This window comes from Sturnira hondurensis, unplaced genomic scaffold (assembly GCF_014824575.4).
Source record: "Sturnira hondurensis isolate 20B ecotype Veracruz unplaced genomic scaffold, ASM1482457v3 Scaffold0020237, whole genome shotgun sequence".
Lineage (NCBI taxonomy): Eukaryota > Metazoa > Chordata > Mammalia > Chiroptera > Phyllostomidae > Sturnira > Sturnira hondurensis.
In genome coordinates this window covers 1,412,855-1,434,277 of record NW_028092868.1, presented here as the reverse complement: position 1 = coordinate 1,434,277, position 21,423 = coordinate 1,412,855, and the positions used below count along the sequence as shown (strand labels likewise).

At 36.7% G+C, this 21,423-nt stretch overlaps 1 protein-coding gene across 1 annotated transcript in view; it reads left to right on the top strand.

Moving 5' to 3' along the window:
- The window catches only part of TET1 (tet methylcytosine dioxygenase 1), a 108,811-nt gene that overhangs the window by 71,728 nt on the left and 15,660 nt on the right, over window positions 1-21,423 (top strand). Inside the window, exons 7-10 of the mRNA XM_037029269.1 lie at window positions 11,406-11,617; window positions 14,251-14,401; window positions 18,355-18,444; window positions 19,905-20,042. Coding sequence (XP_036885164.1) covers window positions 11,406-11,617; window positions 14,251-14,401; window positions 18,355-18,444; window positions 19,905-20,042 — 591 coding nt within the window. The remainder of the gene's footprint in view (window positions 1-11,405; window positions 11,618-14,250; window positions 14,402-18,354; window positions 18,445-19,904; window positions 20,043-21,423) is intronic.

Here is a 21,423-nt window from a genome sequence, read left to right as displayed (position 1 = left end):
ACAAAGCTGATTGAAAATATTTTAAAGTAAGAAATAATATATAGACCCCCCCATTAGTGTTCCATTAACTTGATAGGAACTCCTTTAGGAAACTGACCATTATTGATAAAAGTTGCAAATGGATTTCCTCAGTTTGTCATTATCTGTTAATTTTCATGTTATTTAAATTAAATTAAAAAGATGAAAGAGTTTTTTCATCTTTTCTTCTATGGCTTTAGTATATTGTATCTTAATTTTTTTTTAATCTTTACCACTTCTATCTTATAAATCATTGTCCCATTTTCTTTTCTTTTTTTTTAAGATTTTATTTACTTATCTTTTAGAGAAGGGAAGGGAGGGAGAAGAAGAGAAACATCAATATGTGGTTGCCTCTCACACACCTCCTACTGGGGACCTGTCCCACCGCACAGGCTGGTGCCCTGACAGAGAATCGAATTGCAACCCTTTAATGCGCAGGCCGGGACTCAACTACTGAGCCACACCAGTCAGGGCTCTCCCACTTTCTTTTTGTAGTAACTAAGGACTTCATTTTTTCGACATTGAACTTATTCATTTTGTGTGTGGCTTATTAGTAGCAACTTATATTTTTCCAGTTGACTACCCAGTTATCTTGTCTGTTTTTTCCTACCGATTTGTATTTGTTTATATTAGAAGATTTTTTATCTGTTATTGAGTCTCTCCTGTATCTACATCAAACTGCTCTAAGTATTTAGGTTTTATAATATGTTTTCATATGCGACTAAAGTAATTCCTCATTTGAAAATTTCAGAAATTTCTTGACTACCATTGCCTTGTTTATTTTTCCATATGAGTTTGTACTCACCTTGTTTTATTGCAAGAATAAAGTCCTATTGGTAATTTATTGGAATCATATTACACAGAAAATTCGGTGATTTTGTATTTTTAAAAACATTTTTATTTATTAATTTTTAGAGAGCAAGGAAGAGAAGGAAAAGAGAGGGAGAGAAATATCAATGTGTGATTGCTTCTCATGTGCCCTGTACGGGGGACCTGGCCTACAACTCAGGCATGTGCCTTGGCTGGGAATGGAACTGGTAACCCTTAGGTTTGCAGCCTGTACTCAAGCTGCTGAGCTACACCAGCCAGGGCAATTTGTATTTTGTTGATATTTAGTCTCCCCTTCCTACCTGTTAATGCCTTTCAATTCGTTAATAATTTTTGGCCTTCAGAGTCTTTTAAAATTTTGTTCCTGAGTTTACATATTTCTTGTTTTCCAATTTATTTTTTGTGTGTATCTGAAATGTACAATTATGTCATCTATTTTCCTTTCCAAATTTTACACCTTTAATTTACTTCATTTAATACACTTAGTCTACCAGACTAACTCCAACTTTATGTTGGTTTATATGCAGTATCCTTATCTTCCTCTGTCTTTAGTAGGAACCTTCCAGGGTTTTCTTATGATGAATGAGATCATCAGGGAAGGGTGCTCTGGAAAGGGAAGTTTGTTTGTTGTTTTTTGTTTGTTTGGTTTTTGTTTTTGTTTTTTGGTTGGTTTTTTTTTTTTTGGAAAGGGAACATGGAAGCTGAGATCTGAGTATGCAAGAAGAATGCCCCCAAGATTTTAGGAAGGAGTATTCCTGAGGAAAGAAAACAGTGCAGAGGTCATGGAAGAGAGTACATTTTTAATAATCTAAGGGGAGTCTTGAACTTGAGGAGGTAGAGAGTGGAACCGGGCAAGAATAAAAAGTAGTTAGAAATCAGAGTATGTGTGGCTGGTTTCATGAGTTGTCATGAGGAACTTGGGTTTTAGTTTACAAACAACACGAAGCCTGTAATATATTTTAATTAGTGGTTTAGTATCTATTGATTTGTGTTTTAAAAAGAACATTCTAAAAAGGTAATTGATAAAAACCTCTAGTTACTTGTTGCTGCTGAACAAATTACTTCAAAATTACTAAATTATGAAGTAATTTGTTCAGCAGCAACAAGTAACTAGAAGAAGTTTTTATCAATTAACATTTGCAGGAGTCCGGAGTTCTGGGATGGCTGTGTGCTAGAGGCTTCACTTTCTTAAAAGACTTCTTACGGTGCTTTCTCGTGTCATGGCAGCTTGGTTTCCTCCCAGAGGGAGTCAATCAAAAGATAACATGGACGAAGCCACAATGTCTTTTGTGACATTAGCCTTTTGTGACATGTGAATTTTTACACAAATAAGTCCTATTCCATGTAGGAGGGGACTGTGGCGGTGATCATTGGGGACATCTTGGAGACTGGCGATATGTGTATGACATCGCATTGACTTAGTAAAATATATCTAACTCAGTCCTGTTCAATACCTCATACCTACTACATCTTGTGAATCTTATTTTACAAAATAATGCTATTAAACATTAACATTGTTTTTCATAGAATATATTAACAGAAAAGTTCGTGAAATATAAAAGTAAAAGAACAAGGCAGGTGGATTAAGTTTTGGAACTTTGGATGAACGTTCCATCCTTTGAAACCTCCTCTAATGTAATAACAATCATTTCACTGTTAGAATTTTGGTTTATGCTTCTATTTTTGTTTATGGAAATATGTATGAAGGCTGCAGCTTAAAGATTTTTGGTAACAACTTTCAGCTCAATTCGTCTTTTGGTTCAAATCTTCTTCCAGGGTTCTTGGGTAGAAAGAAGAGTATTTAGCATTTTCCATGGAGCAACTGCAATAAAATTACTTTCTTATTTTCCCTGTTGCAATATTTATATTAAATAGAATATTTTGAAATATAGTGATTTATATCTGGCACCTTTCACAGATAGAAAAAAATCCAGTGATAAGGAACTAAGTAAAGCACAGTTGCTAAGCAACCGATTGAACATTTTGATATCTACTAATGACAATTCGAAAGTATAACCCTGATAACAAAACCAAGAATTCATTCCATATGTCTGTGAAAAGGAATGAAATGGGTCTCAAGTGATTATGTATGCTTGAAAAATCATGTTGTTAATCAGAATTTATTTATTGCAAATGGTCTTTTTAAAATTCTTGTATTGTTCATTGTTAGTGTGTAGAGTAATGTCCAGTGCATTGCCAGCACTTAATAAATTTTTGTCGAGTGAGTGGATATAGAACTGAAATAAACATATTTTAGTATGTTTTAAATTTGAATTGGTATCTAGAAATAGTGTTGTTGTGGTATCCGTTACTAGCTTTTTAAAAACATTTTATTTCCTTGTCTTTCGAGGGGAAGGGAAGGAGAGAGGGAGAGAAACATCAAAGTACGGTTGCCTCTCATGAGTCCCCTGCTGGGATCTGGCCTGCAACCCAGGCATGTGCCCTGACTGGGAACCGAACCGCGATCGTGTGGTTCGCAGGCTCGCGCTCAATCCACTGAGTTACACCAGCCAGGGCCTGCCCTTACTCTTAACAGTGCTTTATTCTTTTTCTTGTAATCTTTCTTATATTTGTCAGGGTCAAGTTATTTTGTTACCCATCCTTTGGTGGAATGAGTGGTATCGTTTCTTGGATACGTTATACCCTATTAACTCTCCGCTCCACTGTGGAGCCTTTGGAGTCATGGCAGGACCAGGAAGGAGAATTCAACCAGACTGCCCTGACAGCCCCTATGCCAGAGCAGTTCACATCAGGCACCGGGTGATGGGTCCCCTCTGTAGGACCACACACAAGTGAATATGTTCAGCCTGGTCTGGTCAGATGTTGGACCAGAGTTTTGGGGTGAAGTGTAAAGGAAGTCAAGGCATCCAAATTGTTTCAAACCATTGTATGTGGATTCATACAATGTCATCTTCAAAGACAGTTCCTTTCCATTGCTCTGAGGTTCTGCCTAATAGCTGACTTGTTGTTTTTGGCCTGTACCATGGGGCTGCTTTTTTCTGTGCCCAAATTTGGCACCTCTCTGTATATTACCATGTCAGTGTAATAAAGGGAGTAGCTTAGCTGCTGTCATGGCTTCCTGTTTGCTTTGGTGGCTGTGGTATCTTGCTGGTGTGAGAAAACCTATTTCTTTTTTAGTGATGAAAATTAAGACAGAGGCCAAGAAGTTGATGCTGTCTCTTGATGTTCAACTGACTTACATTTTTCACTGCCTATTTTTGTTATAAAACATTTTTCTTCACTTAAACCTATTGTCTGCTAATGCACCATTAGAACTACTTTTATTTTGCTCGCTTGCTTTGTTCCTTCATAAGGGAATTTTAAAAATATATATTTTATTGATTATGCTCTTACAGTTTTCTCATCCCCCCTTACTCCCTTCTATCCTGAACACCCCCTCCCAACCACATTCCCCCCTTTATTTAGTTCATGTGCATGGGTCATAAATATAAGTTCTTTGGCTTCTACATTTCCCATATTGTTCTTACCCTCCTCCTGTCTGTTTTCTACCTACCATTTATGCTACTTATTCTCTGTACCTTTCCTCCCCTCTCTCTCCCACTCCCCTGTTGATAGCCCTCCCTATGATCTTCATTTCTGTGGTCTGTTCCTGTTCTAGTTGTTTGCTTAGTTTGCTTTTGTTTTTGGTTCAGGTGTGGTTGTAAATAACTGTGGGTTTGCTGTCATTTTACTGCTCATAATTTTTANAACACCCCCTCCCACCCACATTCCCCCCTTTATTTAGTTCATGTGCATGGGTCATAAATATAAGTTCTTTGGCTTCTACATTTCCCATATTGTTCTTACCCTCCTCCTGTCTGTTATCTACCTACCATTTATGCTACTTATTCTCTGTACCTTTCCTCCCCTCTCTCTCCCACTCCCCTGTTGATATAGCCCTCCCTATGATCTTCATTTCTGTGGTCTGTTCCTGTTCTAGTTGTTTGCTTAGTTTGCTTTTGTTTTTGGTTCAGGTGTGGTTGTAAATAACTGTGGGTTTGCTGTCATTTTACTGCTCATAATTTTTATCTTCTTTTTCTTAGATAAGTCCCTGCGCTGGAGCTCTGGGTTGGGCTGTCTGTCTCACTCCCCAGTTCTTCCCAGTTTATCTGTGTGCTAATGAGGGACTGCCCGCTCCACCAGCTGCAGATCTGAGCATATCTGAATTGCTAGCAACACTGCTCTTACTTTTGAAGGCCATTATTACATAAAGGAAGGGATATTTGAATATAAGCATTGCCGTAACTGAGATAGCTACCACGTGACTTGATGGGTAGGGAGCATTAACAGCCTGAGGATTCTGAACAAAAGGATAATTCACAATCCAGGCTGGATTAAGAAGAAAGGCCTGAGACGTCATCATGCCTCTCAAGATGATGTGCAATTAAAATTAATGAATTCTTTATTTCTGGAATTTCCCACTTAATATTTTTAGACTGCAGCTGACCACAGGTAATTGAAATTGGGAAATGAAACTGTTGATGGGGGTTTGGCTAATGTATTCCCCCAACAAACAATATTACAATAGAAAACTGCATCCCTAATATTTCCCCATTACATGTGACAATATACATTCGGTTTTGTGTTTATATAATTTCAATTACACTATTACGTAATCAGCTTGCAGGTGATTACAAACAATTCTCAACATATCAAAATTAGGCAAAATGACATCTTCCTAATCTAAACAGTATTTTGGACTAGGCTGTTAGTTGCTTTATCTGTCTAAGTCCAAGTATCTACTAATTCACATTAATTACTAAAGATGTTGACTCAATGTTAATATAGATTGAATATTCATCATTCCACAGATTGAATTTAACTGAAAAGAAATTTTTTCCCTTTAAAAAGATTCCCCCATTGTTCATCCTTAGGTTACACAAAGACAAATACTTTGCTCCTCTTAACATCTTTTCTGACTGGGGCCTAGTTTTCTTTCTTTTTTAAAAAATATTTTATGTGTTTCTTTTTAGAGAGAGGGGACAGGAAGGAGAAAGAGTAGGGGAGAAACATCGATGTGTGGTTGCCTCTCATGTGTTCTCCACTGGGGACCTCGGCTGCAACCCAGGCATGTGCCCTGACTGGGAATTGAACCAGCGACCCTTTGCTTCACAGGCCTGTGCTCAATCCACTGAACTACGCCAGCCAGGGCCCTATTTTTCAAATCACAGGAGTTGGTACTTTTCATCCAAAGATCTGCCCGTAGCTTTTCTTATTATTTTAAAGTAATTTCAGATTTACTGAAAAGTTCCAAGAATAGGGCAGAGAATTTCTGGTACTCTTCATTGACATTTTCGAAATCTATTATTTAATAATATTTTATTTATTTTTAGATGGAAGGAAAGGGAGATAAAAAGAGGGAAACATTCATGCGAAAGAGAAACATGATTGCTTGCCAATTATCAATCCCGGTACAATATTATCTAATCTTTAGGTTTTATATTCACTAATGTCTTTTATAGAAAAAGATAACCAATTTTTGTCCTGATATAGAATCCAGTCTAGGATCACTTGTTAACATTCATTTGTCATTTAACACCTTTTTAAAGTTCAAACTTTACCATGAAACAAATTGTTATGAAAGGCCCAAGTGACATAAAGACTTGTCATCCAATAAACAAGGCTTACATAGTCAATTTTGTCTTCTTTCTCAGTTGGGTCAAATTTGAAAAATGGAGGTGTCACTTGCTAACACTGATTGGTTCTTGGGCTTTGCCTTTCTTTGCTTTATTTGATATTTATGTGTGTATCTCAATGTAGGACTCATTGGAACTGGAAAACTCATTGTTTTATTTCATGTCTGTGGAACAATTAATTTTAATAGTTCTCCCCTGCACAGAATGAAAGACTTTTCTAGAAAGAGATTCACTGCTTCTCTTCAAATTGGCTCAAACTAGGCCCTTCTGAAATTTTGTTAATTATCAACTACTTATCAAAGTTAAGCATAAGACCTTTATTTTTCTCTGCAAATTTAATTGCAGCAATATTTTTTCCTGATATTTGCCATTGTTCTTTATGTCTCTAGGAATTTTTAAGAGGTAGATAAGATTAGACACCACAATATCTACCCAGAACTCTGTTATTCAAATAATTTAAAGATAGAGTGAAATAACAGATACAGGGGTTTTCTCCGTAGTATTTGATTGATTGTGCTATTACACTTGTCCTGATTTTCCCCACTTTGATCCCCCACCTGCACCCAGCACCCCCAACTCCCTCAGGCGATCCCCTGATCATTGTTTATGTTCATGGGTAATGCCGGTAAGTTCTTTGGCTACTCCAATTCCTATATTGCACATTATATCCCCGTGGCTATTCTGTAAGTACCTATTTGCTCTTCTTAATCCCCTCACCTCTTCCCCCATTCACCCATACCTGCCTCCCATCTGACAACCATCAAAATGCTCTCCATATCCATGATTCTGTCTCTGTTCCTTTTTTGTTTAGTTTGTTTTTTAGATTTAATTGTTAAGAGATCTGTATTTTTGCCATTTTATCATTCCTAGTATTGATCTTCTCTTTCTTAAATAAGTCCCTTTAAAATTTCATATATCGTTTGGTGATGATAAACTCCTTTTGTTTTTTCTTGTCTGGGAAGGCCTTTATTTGCCCTTCCATTATAAATGACAGCTTTGCTGGGTAGAGCAATCTTGGATATAAGTCCCTGCTTTTCATAACTTTGAATATTTCTTGCCAATCCTTTCTAGCCTGCAAAGTTTCTTTTGAAAAATCAGCTGACAGTCTTATGGGGATTCCCCTGTAGGTAACTGATTTTTCTCCTGTTGTTTTTAAGATTCTCTCTTTATCTTTAACCTTTGGCATTTTAATGATGATTTTTTCTTGGTGTGGGCCTACTTACATCCATCTTATTCAGGACTCTCTGGATTTGGACGTCTAAATCCTTCACCAGATTAGGGAAGTTTTCTTTCATTATTTTTTCAAATAGATTTGCAACTTCTCACTCTTCTCCTTCTGGCACCCTTATGAAGTGAAGTCCTTGTTTTTTGGTTTCTGTTTTCTTTTTGTTGTTCTGATTGGTTGGCTTTTGCTTCCTTACACTCATATCACTGATTTGATTCTCAGTTTCTTCCACTCTGCTATTGTTTCTCTGTTCATTGTTTTTTATTTCAATTATTGTATCCTTCATTTCTGACTGTCTCTTTTTATGTTGCCGAGGTCCTCACTAAGTTCCTTGAGCAGCCTTATAGTCAGTGTTGTGAACTCTGCCTCTAAAAAATTTCTTAACTCTATTCGGTTTATTTCTTCTATAGTTTTGATCTGTTCTTTTATTTCGGCCATGTTTCTTTGTCTCCTCATTTTGGCAGCCTCCCGTATTTGTTTCTACGGATTAGGTAGAGCTGCTTTGACTCTTGTCTTGGTAGTGTGGCCTGATGTAGTAGGTGTCCTGAAGGGCCCAGTGACACAGCCTTCCCTGTCACCCGAGCTGGCTACTACAAGTGCAACCTTTGTGTGGGCTAAGTACACACACTCCTTTTGTATTTGAGCCTTGGCGGCTCTTGGCAGGTCAGTGGGAAGGATTTACCTGGGCCTGTCAGCTCTAAGAATTGTCTGTGACCACTGGCCAGCAACTTAAGCATTTTATGGAGGATCAGCTGTGCAAGGGGCAGGATGGTGGTGCTTCAACATGGTCTGTAGCTGTCCAGTGAGTACACAGCCCTTGGGTTTCCCAGGTGGTTCAGGCCAAAATCACCCCCACCTGTGTTTTTCTAGGGACATCCCGCCAAAGCTATAAAGCAATCTGAGATGGCTGCTACTTGTGCTGGGCTTGGAGAGTCCCAGGTAAAGGCAAAGTGTGAACATATGTAGGATTCTGCTAGTGCCAGGCCTAGGGCCACTTAACAGGAGGTACAGGTGTGAGGGACCACTGAGGCCAGCGGTTGTTTCTTGGAGAGAATTTAGGAAGTTGTGAAGAATGAGTCAAGATCAACCATTCACAGGAAAAAGCCACTGTTAACAGCTGTAAGTTGGGTAGAACAGAGCCTTGGGGATCTCCTGTTTTAGCCAGGCTAATTGAATCTTATAAATAGCACCCACCAGCTGATCTGTGGCTCTGTGGCAGGAGGGTTCAGAAAGAAGGAGAATGGTGTCTCTTTACCCTCTGTCTGGGATAAGTCTGTCTCCCAGCTCTTGTCTTGTTTCCAGACACTTCAGTTCTTCCCTGTATGGTTCTGGTACCTTTCAAGCTGCTAGCCTACAGCTGAAGCTCAGAGCAAGTGAGTCTAAGTAAGTCCATGTGTAGGTTCTTTAAGAAGAACACTTGGGACTCCAGTATTTCCTTTCACCAACTCAATTCCAACTGGTGTTTTGAACCAGAAGTTCCCCCCCCTGACATTGGAGCCCTGGAATGGGACTGGAACTCTGCATTCATGAAATATCCCTCCAAAATTTTTATCCACCACATGTGGGTATGGGACCAGCCCATTTTGCATTTCCATCCCTCCTACCAGTTGGATATGTTTTCTTTAATTCAGTAGTCAGACTTCCATTCAACTTGATTTCTGATGCTTCTGAGTGATGTTTGTTTAATAATTTACTGGTAATTTTGATGTAGTTGTGAGGAATTGAGCTATGTTTACCAGTGCTATCACCATCTGTTCTCTGTTGTTGTTGTTGTTGTTATTTTAAAGAATTTACTTTTAGACAGAGGTGAAGGGAGGCAGATAGAGAGGGAGGAAACAGCAATGTGTGATTGCCTTTCGTGTTTCTCCTACTAGGGACCTGGCATGAAACTCAAGCATATGCCCTGCCTGGGAATCTAATGAGCTACCCTTTGGTTTGCAGGTGGGCACTCAATCCATTGAGACACAGCACCCAGTGCTTCAGAGGTCTTTTAAAGGCCTTTTACTCAGTTGAGACTGCTATGAAGAAAACACCAAAGTGGGTGGCTTATAAACAAGAAGAAATTAGTCGCCACAATTATGGCCTTTGGAAGTTGGGTATCAGTGTGCCAACATAGTTAGATGAGGACTCTCGTGTCTTTCTGTCTTCAGGTGGTCGAAGTGCCCAGCCAGCTCCATGTGGTTTCTTTAAAAGAACACTAATCCCACTCGTGGCAGGTTTCCACCTATGACCCAACACCTCCTAAAGGTTCTACCTTGTAACATTTACAAAACCATTGAAATTTAGGACTTAATGTGTGAATTTTGAGTAGACACGAATATCCACATGATAGTAATACTTCAGCAAGTTATTGAAACTACATTTGAATTTAGATACTCATGTGCTTAATTTTCTATTCTCTGCAGGAAATTTGAAAATATGTTGGCAAAAGTGCAAATACAATGGATGAATAAATAGCATTTTAGCATTTGAAGAATGGATCAATACGTCTGTTTTAGCCTTGACAACTTGAAAATTGTTATAGTTTTGTTTGATACAATATATATTATTGTGCATCTAAGCTTTTTTTTAAAAAAGCAAATGTATTCTTATTTGCCTGTAAAGAATATATAAATATAGGTTAAAAATGTTAATTTAATAATTGTGTTTAGGGAGAAGGTCCTAAAACCAACTCTACTCAGGGGCTTCCTTGGTAGTGGTGGTTGTTACTGTCTGCAGTGACCCAAGGAAGTGCTGCTGGGTAACTAACAGCTTCAGAACTTTCACCTCCAGTTCATGTAATACTATTTTAGCCAAAAAAGTGGAATGTTATGCTATTGGTTGCTCAATTTTGTTTCCAGGGGCTGGCAGTTTTATCAGTTACTGATTACTTACTAATTAATGTGGCCAATGTCTTCCTTATAAACTTGTGATAGAGGGAGGGAGGTTTAAACAGAGGTGGATAATTTCATGTTGCGTCAACATTTTTATGTAATTGTTTTTATAACAAATACTAAGACCACTGAGCAATATTTTAACTACTTTTGAAGCCTTTTTAGCACTCTGTGGGTATGACATAGTGCATGTTACATGGATAAAGATTCAAAATTGATCGTTGTGTTTGACATTCACCGTGTCAGCTGGACTCTTTAATCTCATGATAAAATGGGTATGATAAATCCTGGCAATGGCATGGAAAGGAATCACAGGAACATTATATGTTCATTATTCTATTTAGTAAGCCATTCACTCAGGGAAAAGATCCATAACTCTCCTCAGATGCTAAATTTGTTTGCTCACATTTATTTTCCCTGTTGGGAATCCTTCTTTACTTTCATCTGGCTTGATTCGTCCTGTTGTGACATTTGTGTAAAAGTAGTTAGGCTCTTTTCCACAAGATACTCTGATGTCTGGTCTGCAAAACTGTATCAACAGTGAAATAAACACAGACTGCTTTGGCCTGCTTTTGGCCTGCTTTTACAAATAATAACCACATATCACAGATTTCCGGCCTGCCTGTTCTTAATGAAGTAACCGGGGATACTCTGTGATGAGCTATGTGCAAGAAGGTAACTGAAGGGTCCTCTAGGCTTCAACGCTTTGGGAAATAGTGATTTTAAAAGATAAAATGCAGTATGGCAGAGCTACGAAAGCCATATACATTGTATTTGACTTTAGGTTTTCTCTTTTCCATAAATGAATGTATTCTGCTTCTGCAGGTTTTAAGAAGGAGCAGCGATGAAGAGAAAGTTCTCTGTTTGGTTCGGGAGCGGCCAGGCCACCACTGTTCCACAGCTGTGATTGTGGTACTCATCATGTTGTGGGATGGCATTCCTCTTCCCATGGCAGACAAATTGTATGCGGAGCTTACCAAAAGCCTAAGGGCATACAATGGTCGTCCCACAGACCGAAGATGCACTCTCAATGAAACGTAATCATATCTGTTTTTGTAAAGTTTTGACACTCCGACCTCTATAATGTTAAATTGTTAATTAATTACCAATTATGCCTATTGGGAGAACAAGATTTTAAACATTGTGCAACTAAAAAGAATGACCATATCTTTAAAGAGAGACATGATTTCTTAGTGACTTAAGACAATTTTAGGATATTCTCCATTAGAATATTCTTTTATTACTTCTTTCTTTAATATCTTATCCCATTCACCCCAAGAATCTGGAGGAGCCCTCTTTTTTCCCCATAGAGGGAAGTCCTCTGTCCGGACTTGTCGCACTTTGCCTTCCCTGTAGCCATGTCTGAGGATATCTGTTTCCCCAGGGTTTTTCCCATGAATATGTTGTCACCCTTGAGTTTTTGCCCGTTTAATTCGTTTATATTTGATTTTGTGTTTTTCATATTATGTATGGGAGAATTTCTTTATATTGTTAAGAGCTATTTGCCATTTTTTGTTCGCTTGTTTTTTTGGTCAACCCTCTTGATAATCATCCCAGCCCATATTTCTAAAAGATTGTCCACTTAATAGAAATCTACTCTTACATATGGGGACTATAAACCCTTTGCGGTATAATTAGTGAATGCTTTTAACAGCTTACTACTTGTCTTTTTTACTTTTGTAACGTCATCTTATGCAAAATTTTTAAAAATCTTTCTTTCATCATATTGGTGTCTCAATTTTGAATGGTATTTGTGGACATTTTTAATCTCTATTTATAGAGTAATTCACCCAATACATTAAAACACAAATCTGTCATGTATTTAAAATTTATGCTACTCAATGGTAGGAAGGAGAGATTCATTTCTATAAATAATACTTCAAAAGGTATTTGCTAAGACATTCGCTTAGATAACCCCCTTAGAATGATCAAAATCAGAAATTTTTACTATGATTTTAAAAATCAGATACAATTATCTAATTTATAGTTCATAATCAATTATTATCTGTTTCCCAATATTATTCTTTATACTAGTTTTCCCTCACTCCACAGTGAATGGATTAAGTTGTTTTGTCTTCTCGTCTCTTAATCCTTTAATCTCAGTTCTTCCGTCTTTCAGGGACGGGTTTAAAGGGAAAGAATCCATTTTGTAGGTTGTTGCTCAATTTTGGTTTACCACATTGTTTTGCCTGGTTCATTTCAGTTCAGGAATTATTAGCAGGAATAGTGTGTTCAACCCATAGGCCATGTAAGCTAGTTTGTCCCTTTCGGTGAGGTCAACTGTTTTGGGTATTTTACACAAGCTCTTTTAGGTCTTTCACAGTTCCTATGTGTTTAACTTTTAAATAACTGTCAGCAGTTAAACTGTATTTTTCAATCATTCCCATGTATTATTTCAGTGATGTTTTAAATAAGTCATTTTCCTTTTTGGCAACTTTAATTTCCTCTGCAATATCAAATGAACTCCTTTTATGCCATTTGCAAAATGGGATTTTCCTCCCTTCTGAAGTCATTGCAATATTTTGCTCATTTAAAACATGCTTCTGTCTTTGTAAGGAGATCTAGAGGAAGTCAGAATATTTGAACTATACTCCCTCTCTTTTTTTCCTTCATAGTCTCTTGAATAATCCTTTTTGTATGTCTTCTTGTTGTATTCAGTGCTATTTTATATTAGGCTTTTTCCTGAGGTTCACAAGTAAAAAATACTAACACTTTTTAATCTTGAAATTTTTATTTTTTCAGGGCTGGGAATATAAAACAGAAAACTGTACTTGAATAAGAATTAAATTTAAAAAAGAAATTTTTGTTTTTTCATATAGTATTTTTAAATATATTTTTATTTTTTATTGAGGTAACTTTAGCTAATAACAAGAGGGTCAGGGGCACAACATTACAAGTTGCTATCTATATATACACTCTGTGGAGTACTCACTTCCCAATGTCTAGTTTTCATGTTTATATTTTTAAGGCATTATATATTATATACATACTATTGCAAGTTTCATGCATTATGTAAATAGGAACAACTGAGTGTGTGTTAGTTCCCTGGTTTCATATCTTTGTATGTTCATTCCAATCTTTGTCATCCTTACTGTAGAATTTATTTGAGGGCTTCAGAAATGCTCCACAGTGATAAAATTACCAAGTTACCAAATGACAGAGGCTTTCTGTCTTTTCTTTTTTGACATTCATAAAGGCTTCCTTTTGACTCAGTGATGTCTCCTGCAATATATGACCCTTCTCAGTCCTCAGAGGACTGTATCAATGTCATTTGTAGACAGAGGAGGTCAGTCCACAGAGGATGTGAGATGCTGTAGTTTTCATTGCTGACAGGAAGCAGATCTACAATGTAAAGTCCAAGCCATTCATATTCCCTCCTGAGACCATCCCTGAATCAAACAAGCTTATGAGTATTTCCGATTTGTATCTTTTATTACAATTTATTTGAATTTACAATCTTGAACAAACATTGCAGTTAAAAAGTTAGTTCTTTTCACACCCACTTAGCTTTGTGTTATTAACAGTACTTTAGCTAGAATAAGCAATAAAACAGATGTCTTAAAGTCATTTTATTAGCCATCTACTTCAAAAGTTATATGCTCCTGAAATGTTCTGTCTGGAGTACTGTCCTGCTTTATCAGTTCACTCTCTTGTGACTACCATCTTACAGTCGCACCTGTACATGTCAAGGAGTTGATCCAGAGACTTGTGGAGCTTCGTTCTCCTTTGGCTGTTCATGGAGTATGTTTTACAATGGCTGCAAATTTGGTAGAAGCTCACGCCCTAGAAGATTTAGAATTAATCCAAGCTCTCCCGCACATGTAAGTGCCTTTTTAACTTTTGAATTTATACAATGAATGTGTAAGTGTATTTCTTGAAAATATTTTGAAATAGTAAAAAATTAAATATTATAAGTAATAGCAAAACAGTAAACATATACTTATGTAAATAAATTAGAATTCTAAATGAACTAGGTTAAGTCTGCGTTAACTCAAATTCCAGTTTGCCCTGGCTCCTTCCTCCTCCCCTCATTCTTGGATAGAATGATTGTTAGAAGAATCTAGAATTTTATACCCAACCTAAGTAGGAAGAATAAATAAAGGCATTTGCAAACATCTCAAAGACTCAGAAAGTTTACTACCCACAGAGCTACTATGAAAGAATTACTAAAGGACGTATTCCAGAAAGAAGATACGTGAGACAGGAACGAATGAGTTCGGAACACATGATCATGGTGAGCAAAGAAATTAGTCAACCTTACTGTTAAGTTTAAATAAGTTGAGCACGTACATTTTCAAATAAAAAATAACAACCTATAAGTGTAATTCCATTCTCTTAACAACTCCAGGGTGGATAGGTAGTGGGTGGGGGTGGGGCACATATAAGAGCTAAGCCTGGTGGTGTTTTATGCTTTGTTTGGAATGGGAAGAATTTAGATACTGATTAACTCTAAGATCAGTGTTTTTCAAACTTTGAGCTGTGACCAAGAGTAAACATTTTATCGTACATGTCACTGTATAGTCAGATATATACAAGTAAATAATTTAAACAAAACTATTAGAAAAGATGACTTAGCCTTAATACACGTAACAAAAGGAAGTATTTGAAAAATTAAAAGTTAGTATCCAATGTAGTTATTGCTAAGGATCTCTATGATGTAGTATAATATTCTTAGTAAAGTTTTATTTCTTTTTAAAATAGTAGTTGTGACCTACTAAACTGCTTTTTTTTGCCCACTAATTAGTCATGACCCACAGCTTGGAAAACACTGCTCTAGTCAGAAAAGCATACTTAATAAAGTGCATGTTTAAGTTTTTTTTAGATGAATATTAATAGAATTTATAGTTCTGAACTAGTTGTAAGGAAACATTTAAGAAGCAAACAATCCATTTATGAAATCTTTGGGATATAGGGTAAATAGAAAAGAAAAGAGCAGGAATTAATCCAACTATATCTGTAATATAATGAATATAACAACTTTCAAAAAAGCTTAGAATGAAATAAATTATGATCCCTTTAAAGAGGTAATTAAAATTATTTAGCATTTTCTAGAGTTTCCATCTATTGCAGTGAAACAAGGGAAAGACCTGAGAGAGAAGCATTATTTGCATATAAAGGATTATACGATATCACAGAAGTCTAACAAGAAGTATGTTAAACCCTTAGGGGGAAATGTATAAAAAAGTAGTAAGAAACATAAAACACTTAATAATGTGATGTCATTTCTTCCTTAAAATTAACCCATTGTGTTTTCTTTCAAGATATTATATGATTAAACTGTTAGTGTGTTAAGAAATATATTAGTAATATTGACATGAGTTAAATTTTTATTCATAGTGATACTGTTGTAATTAATAAATTGTCACATCAATTTTTGCTTTGCATATTATTCATAATGAGTAACATTTATATAGGGCTTATGATACAGGATTTATCATTGATGGTTCCCGGAACTGAGAGGAGGCTAGTACGTGGCAAGGGAGAGTGAGATGTATGCAATCTCACTCTTGTAAGGAAAGTCAGGATTTTGGAGGATCATTGGAGGGTTTTAAGGAGGGTAATATAATTACACTTGTCTTTTAAAGACCTTTCTATGGCTGTTCTTTGAATATGGATTGCAGTTGCCCCAGGGTAGATTTTGCTAAATGAGCTCATGCTAGGAAAATAGACCAGGGAAGGGTTAATAGTAACTTGGATTATAGTTGTGACAGAGGAAGTGATAAGTAGTGGTTGGTCTGGGAAGATTTTTTAAAATTAGATAGTGGTGCTATTTCTTGACAAAAGGACATGCAGAAATACTACCAGGTTGGTAGATGACGTATTGTGAATTCAGTTTTTACACAATGCATTGGAGATTCCCTAGGGAATCTAAGTGGGGATTATCAGGTCAGTAAAAATCTGATGCTCAAGGAGTAATCTGTGGTACACGTAGCCATGAATGTGGATTTGATGGTCCTACAGATCAGCCATAGGTAAGAAGAGCAGAGGGATGTTGGCTTAAGCGCCAAGAGGAAAAGGTCTGATAAGAAGAAGCCTTGATATCTGAAACACACATTTATTCTAATGAAGCAATTAGAAAGTCAGGGTTTTTACAATATGAATGAGCTTTACATTCATAAAATGATACCAATAGTCAGCTATACAATCTTTATTTGATTTGTTTCTATTTGCCTCCTTTTTTTTTCCCCTAACATTTCCACTCAAAATTTTAGATATTTTATGACAGTCTGATTTGTGACACTGGATAGTTAATAATATTCTATTGGCAGTAAAACACCATTAAACCACCCCACCCAATATTTCAAGTGTTAGAAAAACAATAAAATATTCTACAGTTTTCCTCAAATAAATAAAATAACTAATGTGTGTATTGATAGGAAGTATTTTTAGAGTAGGATCCTAACTCTGACTGTATTTATTAATCTACGTTAAGTAACAGATAATGGATATACAGATGAGTGAAACAGAGTAATTTAGATATAGACGCTATGTATATAAATTTCTTTTTCAATGGAAGCATCAACATAAATCAGTAGGAAACCAAATGGATTATCACTGATGGTTTACAGTTATCAACATGGAGGCTCATTAGAAGCACTCAAGAACTAACTTCTTATGTTTGCATTGCTGTATGGCTTTGGCTTTTATAATAATCTGATAAGTCTCAGATTGGGACTGCTCTATGTTCCTGGTTGGTATCCACCAAATTTCAAGTGACACCAAAAGGTCCAAACCTTCTTAAATTCCTCCTTCATTCTTGTTTTGTTCCCCTTCAACTGTCTTCCTTTGATGTGGCTGATCATTTTTACCAAGTGCTTGACTTGATTTCAGATTATAATTATGCCTGAAAAACTATCACAGTGGTCTTTCAACTACTGTTTTTGAAATCTTTGTTCTCTGCCTCAGACCTCATACTGTCAGCAGAGACATTTTTAATAGAGACTCTTGTCCTGACCCTTTTCTTTTGAAAAATTCTATTTTTCTACAATGTTATTAGTAGTAACTCAGATTCTTTTTTAATTGTTTACTGATTTTAGAGAGAGAGAGATAGAAACATTGATTTGTTGTTCCACTTAGTTTTGCATTCATTGGTTAATTCTGGTATGTGCCCTGGTCAGGGATTGAATATGCAACCTTGGCTTATTGAGGTAATGCTCTAACCAAGAGAGCTACCCAACTGGGGCTATCAATTCAGATTTTCATAACGATGTTAACGTTCCTCACCATCCCGCAAAGTCTTCCTCAACTTGTAGCCTTTATGGTGTAGAAAAGAACACACTGGTTTTAGACAACCAGTTGCCCACTTACTACATTTGAAACTCTTAGTGCAGAATCTGATACATGGTGTGTGCCCTATGTACATTGCTCTCCTATCTCTGCTACAAAAAGTGGTTGCACTGTGTCAGAATTACTTGCTTGAGCATCTCCCTTTGCCAGCAGCAACTTTGTCTTCATTTACTTAAAGTGACTAGTATCATTGAGTAATTACATAAAAAATATGTTGTCATTTTTAGCAGCATGAACAGTTTTGCAACTTACTACTAACACCATTTAGCTTATAACATAGAATTTTAGTTTCAAAAAACTAAATTAAAGCCTAACAATCACTAATAGTATATATTTTCTTTAACTATAATCCATGCTATTTTCTATGGTAGCTCTTTCATCAGGGTAAGTATGAATTATGCATTGATTATGTATCATTTTCTTACCCTTTAAATCACTCTACAAAAGTTGTTAAGAAACAACTTTTATGGACTGTCTTGTCCTACAGGAAAAAATCCTTGAAGATAACTTACAAAGTTTGGCCACAGAATTAGCTCCAATTTATAAGCAGTATGCTCCAGTTGCTTACCAGAACCAGGTATGTTTTGGGACCTTATGGTACTCTTAAATGTGGTTGGAATTTCTAGTTAAACAAAATTATTGTTACAGAAAACCTTATCAATTTGAACTTTGATATGTGTTTATTTTAATTGAATAGCTTTAAAATTATCTAATTTTTAAAGTGTTATTATGATAAATTAATTAATACTCATGACAGAATTATGATTATTTCTAAAACTTATAAAAACAATAATGTTTGATTGGTTCAACACATGAAAATTAATCAATATTCCGTAACATACCATATTGGTAGAACAAAGGGCAAAAACCAAAATACCTCTATAGATGCAGAAAAGGACGTGAGTAGTCCAACTGTCTTTGATAATAAAGCTACTCAAAAAACTAACAATAGCTGCCAATAGTATGATCCTGTAGAAAATACTGAGGTACCCATGCACACACACACAATTAGAAGTAACTATTGAGTTCACCAAGGTCTTTTGGATACAAAATCAATATGGAAAGATCATTGTACTTCAATACACTAGCAATGGGCCATACAGAAAGAAATTAAGAATAATCATCAATTTAAACATTCTGTGCTTCAAAAACATCATCAAGTAATTATTGGTTGATCGGAGGTAGTGAGATGTTAATCAAAGAATACATATTCCCAGCTATAAAATACACAAAATCTGGGATATAATGCAGGTGAATCAACAGTACTATATTATATACTTAAAAGGTTTTAAAAGATCTTAAATGTTACCACTATATAAAGGGGTTGAAAAGTCAACTAACCTTATTGTGGTAATTATTTGAAAATACATACATGTACTGCACACCTTAAACTTACATGATATATGTCAGTGAGGGGTGGATACACAACTATAGGATGGGAGAAAATTTTTATAAATCATGTCTCAAAGTAGAAAATACATGTACCCCTTTTGGGTAATTCATTGAATTTTTTTTTTTTTTTTTAGAGAGAAAGAGGAATACCAATTTATGTTTCCACTTAAGAACTCATTTTAAATCTTTAGTGTATTTGCATTATGAATAACATGCTCTCTGTTAAACTCCAGCTTTTAATTTAAAAATTTTATAAATTCACTTTCTGTTCTGGCTCATAAACACACATATCTAAATTTACTTTTTATACACATTAACACTCTACATGCAGGATTCATGCACTGTATTAGTCTTTCTCCTTAATGGAATGATTTAGGCTGCGCCAGTGGTTGGTTTCTATAACCAGTGGGTGTTAGTGTCCTCCCCCTGCCTTCAGTCACAGTAATTATAATTTCACTCCTGTGTTCTCACACTCTCCTGAATGTTACTAAAACTATGCAGTCAGTACCATAGCACACTAATTTCAGAAAATCTCTGAAATTACAAACCATAACTAATTTAAGAACTTTATCATGGCATTATATTTACATTTCACTGAAATTGATTCTTTCTATCTCTTAAACTGTGTGTTAATGCATTTTTTAGGTGGACAATGAACATGTTGCCCGAGATTGTCGGCTTGGCAACAAAGAAGGTCGTCCTTTCTGTGGGGTCACTGCTTGCCTAGACTTCTGTGCCCATTCCCACAGGGACATTCACAACATGAATGATGGAAGCACTGTGGTATGTACCTGGGTGGCTTTGGATTCTAAAAGATCCATTGCTATTTGCTTAGGCTGAGGTCCTTAAATAGGACTTGTAACAAATCATTGTATGTTCTGTTCATATATATATATATATATATATACACACACACACGCACATATACACACATATATATGTACATACATATATATATACATATGTATGTATATACTATTAATATAAATGATTACTGAAGTACTTCTAAAAATGTTATAGAATCACCCTAACTGGTGTGTCTCATTGGGTGGGTCATCATCCCACAAACAGATGGGTTGTTGGGTCTATTCCTGGTCTGTGCACATGTCTGGGTAGTGGGCCAGGTCCCTGGTTGAGGGCATGCAAGAGGCAATCAATCATTGTTCTTTCATATGTAGATGTTTCTCTTTCTCCCTTCCTTCCCATTCTCTAGAAATAAATAAAATCTTTTTTAAATTTTTTTTAAAGATTTTATTTATTTATCTTAGAGGGGAAGGGAAGGAGAAAGAGAGAAAAATATTAATGTATGGTTGCCTCTCATTCATCCCCTGCTGGGAACCAGGAACCAGGAATTAGCCTGCAACTCAGGCATGTGCCCTGACTGGGAATCGAACCGCCATCATGTGGTTCGCAGGCCCGCGCTCAATCCACTGAACTGCACCAGCCAGAGCTGAGAAATAAATAAAATCTTAAAAAACCTGAATGGGACTTCCGCCAAGATGGAGGCATAGGCAGAAACACTGTGCCTTCTCCCACAACCAAGTTTGAATACAACAAAGGTTTGGAGAACAAAGACACAGCGAAAGAACAGAAAATTAAACTATACGGAAGTCCAACAACAAAGAACCGTTCAACCAAAGAGGTAAGAAGGGCGGAGCCAGCAGCAGAGAAGGATCTGGCAGGAAAGATCCCCCGACCCAGAAACGCAGGCAGCTGGGGTAGCAGCGGGGTAGCAGCGCAGACCCAGTGAGGGTGCGGGACAGACTGACTTCGGCTGCATATTCACAGTGAGATGGACCGCACAGGCCCCAGTGGGCGAACCCAGTGGTGGAGGGCTGACAGCGGCGGCACATTCGCGCACAGTGAGGAGAAACGTGCGGGCCCCAGTGACGGTGGCAGCCACTGCTACGGAAACAGACGGGAGACGGCAGACGGGACCGCCATTGCTCCTCTTTGACCCAGCCCCCACGTACAGCATCACAACCCAGCGACTGAGTTCCCTGCTCTGGTGAACACCTAGGACTCCGATCCTGATGCATGACAGGCACAAACAGGCCAAAAGATGGCTCGAGAAGAATTCAAAGCCCCAGAGCCGATAACTCTAAGCGAAAAAGAAATAGCCAGCCTCTCAGATGCACAGTTCAAAACACTGGTCATCAGGATG